This window comes from Cervus canadensis, chromosome X (genome assembly GCF_019320065.1).
Source record: "Cervus canadensis isolate Bull #8, Minnesota chromosome X, ASM1932006v1, whole genome shotgun sequence".
Taxonomy (NCBI): domain Eukaryota; kingdom Metazoa; phylum Chordata; class Mammalia; order Artiodactyla; family Cervidae; genus Cervus; species Cervus canadensis.
Window position 1 is genome coordinate 73,283,890 of NC_057419.1, and position 4,959 is coordinate 73,288,848.

General features: G+C 35.7%; 1 protein-coding gene across 1 annotated transcript; it reads right to left on the reverse strand.

The window, feature by feature from the left end:
- Positions 1 to 4,452: 4,452 nt before the first annotated feature.
- On the reverse strand, positions 4,453 to 4,959 carry LOC122434862 (40S ribosomal protein S15-like). Its single transcript, XM_043458644.1, has one exon. The coding sequence runs from the start codon at positions 4,853 to 4,855 to the stop codon at positions 4,499 to 4,501; it is 357 nt and encodes a 118-aa protein (XP_043314579.1). The 5' UTR covers positions 4,856 to 4,959; the 3' UTR covers positions 4,453 to 4,498.

Genomic DNA, 4,959 nt, shown 5'->3' on the forward strand with positions numbered 1-4,959 from the left:
GCTAGTAAAGTAATGCTGAAAATTCTCCAAGCTAGGCTTCAGCAATATGTGAACCTTGAACTTCGTGATGTTCAAGCTGGCTTTAGACAAGCAGAGGAAGCAGAGATCAAATTGCCAACATCCGCTGGATCATCGAAAAAGCAAGAGATTTCCACAAAAACATCTATTTCTGCTTTATTGACACTCTTGGTAGCCGTCTGTAATTAATCTGCAATAAGAATTTTAAATAATTTTTTACTAATTAAAATAACTTGTGACATAAAATTGAAAAGAAATATTTTTTTAAAAATTTAAGTATAATTGACTTACAATATTACATTAGTTTCAGGATATTTTTATAGATAATATGCCATATAGTAAGTATAAAATATTGACTATATTACTTGGGTACATTATATTCTGTACATTACACCCTGTGACTTATTTATTTTATAACTGGTAGATTGTATCCTTTATTCCTCTTCACCTATTTTGCCCCTCTCCTTCTGTCCCTTCTCCCTTATTCTCTGTGTCTGTGAGTTTGTTTCCATTTTGTTACATTTCTTTGTTTTTTTTTTTTCTCTAAAATTCCATATATAAGTGAAAACATAACATTCTTTGTCTTTATCTGTCAGACTTATTTCACTAAGCATAATACTCTCCAGGGACATCCATGCTGTGGCAAATGGCAGGATATCTTTTTTTTTTTTTTTTATGGCTGAGTAATGTTCTGTTGTGTAAGTATGCACACATATAGATACATATCATATCTTCTTCATGCATTTATCTCTTGATAGTAATTTAGGTTGCTGTCATATCTTTTCTATTGTATTAATAGGCAATGCTGCTGTGAACACTGGGATGCATATGTCTTTTCAAATTAGTGTTATTGTTTTCTTCAGATAAATATCTAAGAATAGGAGTGTTGGATTATAAGGTAGTTGTGTTTTTAAATTTTTTGAGGAATTTCCATAAAGTTTTTCATAGTGGCTGTACCAGTTTACATTCCCATCAACAGTGTATTAGGGTTCCCTTTTTTTCACATCATTCCTAAAACTTGTTATTTTTTGTCTTTTTGATCATAACCATTCTGATAGGTATGAAGTGATACTTCATTATGTTTTGATTTGCATTTCCCTAGTAATGATGTCGAGCACCTTTTCATATGACTATTAGCAGTCTGTCTGTATGTGTTCTTTGGAAAAATGCCTATCTGGTCCCCTTCCCATATCTTAATTGGATTATTTGGAGGTTTTTGGTGTTGAGTTGTATGTTGTATATTTTTAAAATATGTTTTGGAAATGAACCCCTTATCTGGCATATTTGCATATATCTTCTGTCATTCAGTAGGTTGCTTTTCATTTTGTTGATGGTTTCTATCCCTGTGCAAAAACTTTTTAGTTGGATTCATTCGTTTACTTTTTTGCTTCTGTTTCCATTGCTTGAGGAGCCATATCCAAAAAAAAATATCAGTAATACCCATGTCAAAGGGTACTGCTTATATTTTCTTCTTGAAGTTTTATGGTTTCAGTCTTACACTTAAGTCGTGAATCCGTTTTGAGTTTATTTTTTTATATGGCGTGAGGATATGTTCTAATCTCATTGTTTTATATATAGCTGTCTAGTTTTCCCAAGACCACTTACTAAAGAGACCATCTTTTCTCTATTATATATTCTTGACTGTTACATTTGTCTAATGATTCTTCAGATGATTTCTCAATTTCATGGCTTTTTTCTTACACTTTATGATAGTATGCCAAAGTTTTAAGTTTAATATTATTGTTCTGTAACTGTTCCCCCCTACAATAATGTGGTACAAGTTTTATTGTTGTTCTTGTTTCTGTTGTTTTCTACTCAGTATATCTTATATTATTATTCTAAAGAAAAAATAGAAGAAATGATACTATGGAAGATTCAAATATACACATATCAGATATTAAGTTATATGTCAATAGACAAAATACCCCATTTTGCAAGTTAAGAAATGTCAGAAAGCATATATATAATCTTAATGAATTCTGTGTCCTGTAAAAAAGAATGAGAATAATGTATAATGTGACAGTCAACCAAAGAAAGTTGATGCTGTTATTCTTAGACAAAGTAGATTGAAGGAAGGAAATTATTACTAAGAAAAAAATAGGCTTATTTTAATATAATAAGAGCCTGAATCCAAGAGGAGGATAGAAACATCCTAACCTTCTTCAGTTCAGTTCAGTTCAGTCGCTCAGTCATGTCCGACTCTTTGCAACCCCATGAACTGCAGCACGCCAGGCCTCTCTGTCCATCACCAACTCCCGGAGTCCACCCAAACCCTTGTCCATCGAGTCGGTGATGCCATCCAACCATCTCATCCTCTGTCGTCCCCTTCTCCACCTGCCGTCAATCTTTCCCAGCATCAGGGTCTTTTCAAATGAGTCAGCTATTGCCATCAGGTGGCCAAAGTATTGGAGTTTCAGCTTCAACATCAGTCCTTCCAATGAACACCCAGGACTGATCTCCTTTAGGATGGACTGGTTGGATCTCCTTACAGTCCAAGGGACTCTCAAGAGTCTTCTCCAACACCACAGTTCAAAAGCATCAGTTCTTCGGCACTCAGCTTTCTTTATAGTCCAACTCTCACATCCATACATGACCACTGGAAAAACCATAGCTTTGACTAGACGGACCTTTGTTGGCAAAGTAATGTCTCTGCTTTTCAATATGCTGTCTAGGTTGGTCATAACTTTGCTTCCAAGGAGTAAGCGTCTTTTAATTTCATGGCTTCAGTCACCACCTGCAGTGATTTTGGAGCCCAGAAAAATAAAGTCAGCCACTCTTTCCCCATCTATTTGCCATGAAGTGATGGAACCGGATGCCATGATCTTAGTTTTCTGAATGTTGATCTTTAAGCCAATTTTTTCACTCTCCTTTTTCACTTTCATCAAGAGGCTTTTTAGTTCTTCTTCACTTTCTGCCATAAGGGTGGTGTCATCTGCATATCTGAGGTTATTGATATTTCTCCTGGGAATCTTGATTCCAGCTTGTGCTTCCTCCAGCCCAGCATTTCTCATGATATACTCTACATATTTAGATAATAATATAGCCAAATTTTACAAAACAATAGAATTCCAATTTACAAAAGGAGACAAGGATAATCACAGTCTAAGAGTTTAACTCACCTATCTCTGAGACTAAAGGAAAACAAGGGGAAAAAATCACAAGAAAGAATAACATTTAGACAGTATTTTCCTAATTGACAAACAGAATAGACTCAACAATTGCAGAATACATACTCTCTTCAAGTACACATGAAATTATCTACACAATTTGATCAGATACTGAGTCTGATTATGCAAAATGTGACAAAATTCATGTAACTAACACACAGTATATTCCGTATCCAGAGTGGAATTAAGCTACAAATTAGTTAGAAATTTAGTTACTCTCAAAATATTTTCAAATCAGTTTTTCATATTTTGTATATATGATGAGTTTTGGTTTTGATTTCCTATATACATACACCCATATATATATATATGTATATACACATATACATATATATATACACATACACATACACACACACACACACACACACACACACACACACACATATATATATATATATATATATATATAATTGTTCAGTAAGTAAGTCATATCTGAGTCTTTGAGATCCCATGGACTGTAGCACGCCAGGCTTCCATGTCCCTCACCATCTCCTGGAGTTTGCTCACACTCATGTCCATTGAGGCAGTGGTGCCATCCAACCACCTCATCCTTGATCACCTCCTTCTGCCTTCAGTCTTTCTCAGCATCAGGGTCTTGTAATGAGTCAACTCTTTCCATCAGGTGGCCAAAGTATTGGAGATATATATATATATATATTTATATATATATATATATATTTATATGTAAACTGAATCATTTTGCTATATACCTGAAACTAACACAACTTCTTGAGTCAGCTATACTTCAAAAGAAAAAAAAAATACAACTTAACTGACCAAGGTAAAAGAAGTGATTAGAGAGATTCTGCGTGATTTTGTCTTCTTCCAGGGAATACCTGCTTTTACTTCAAGAGGTGGGGGCAATTCATGTAATAGCTATCAGATATATGCAGTTTAAAATGCCTAATATATACAAAGAATAAAATTCAAAATTAAGAATTTAGCAGAGAACCGGAAATTTACACAAACAAGTTTTGTTTTATGTATTTGAAGTTTTATTTTTAGGCATCTAAATATTTAAGTTTATTGTATGCCTACTAAATGGATCCTTTAATTATAATGACATATCCCTTTTTATCTTAATACTCATTTTCTTAAATTTTATTTTGTCTAATATTAATATACCCATTCCAGTTTTTTTATGCTTACTTTAGTTTGGTATTTTTTTTCACAATGTTATTTTATACCTTACTGTATCTTTATAAGTTGTGTCATATAACGGGATTTAGTTGTTGTTGTTTTTATCTCATCTGATAGTCTCTACTTTTTTTTTTTTTTTAGAGAAATCTCTGCTTTTATTGGCCAGCAGGTTACCTGAGGGGGATGAAGCGGGAGGAAAGGGTGGGCGCGATACCAGGCTGGCTGTGCTTCACCCGCTTGTAGGTGATGGAGAATTCTCCTAGGTAGTGGCCGATCATCTCAGGCTTGATTTCCGCCTGGTTGAAGGTCTTGCCATTGTAGACGCCCACCATGCTGCCCACCATCTCGGGCAGAATGATCATGTTGCGCAGGTGCATCTTCACCACCTCGGGCTTCTCCATGGGTGGCGCATCTTTCTTGGCCTTGCGCAGCCGCTTCAGCAGCGAGTGCTGCTTCCTCTGCCTGCTGCGGTTCAGCCGCTGTCGCTGGCGTACACTGTATAGTTGCATCAGTTTCTCATAGGACATGTCCAGCAGCTGGTCGAGGTCTGCGCCGCGGTAGGTGAACTTGCGGAAGGGCCGCTGCTGCTTCTGTTCCACTTCCGCCGTCTTGCCGGTTCTTCAGAAAGCAG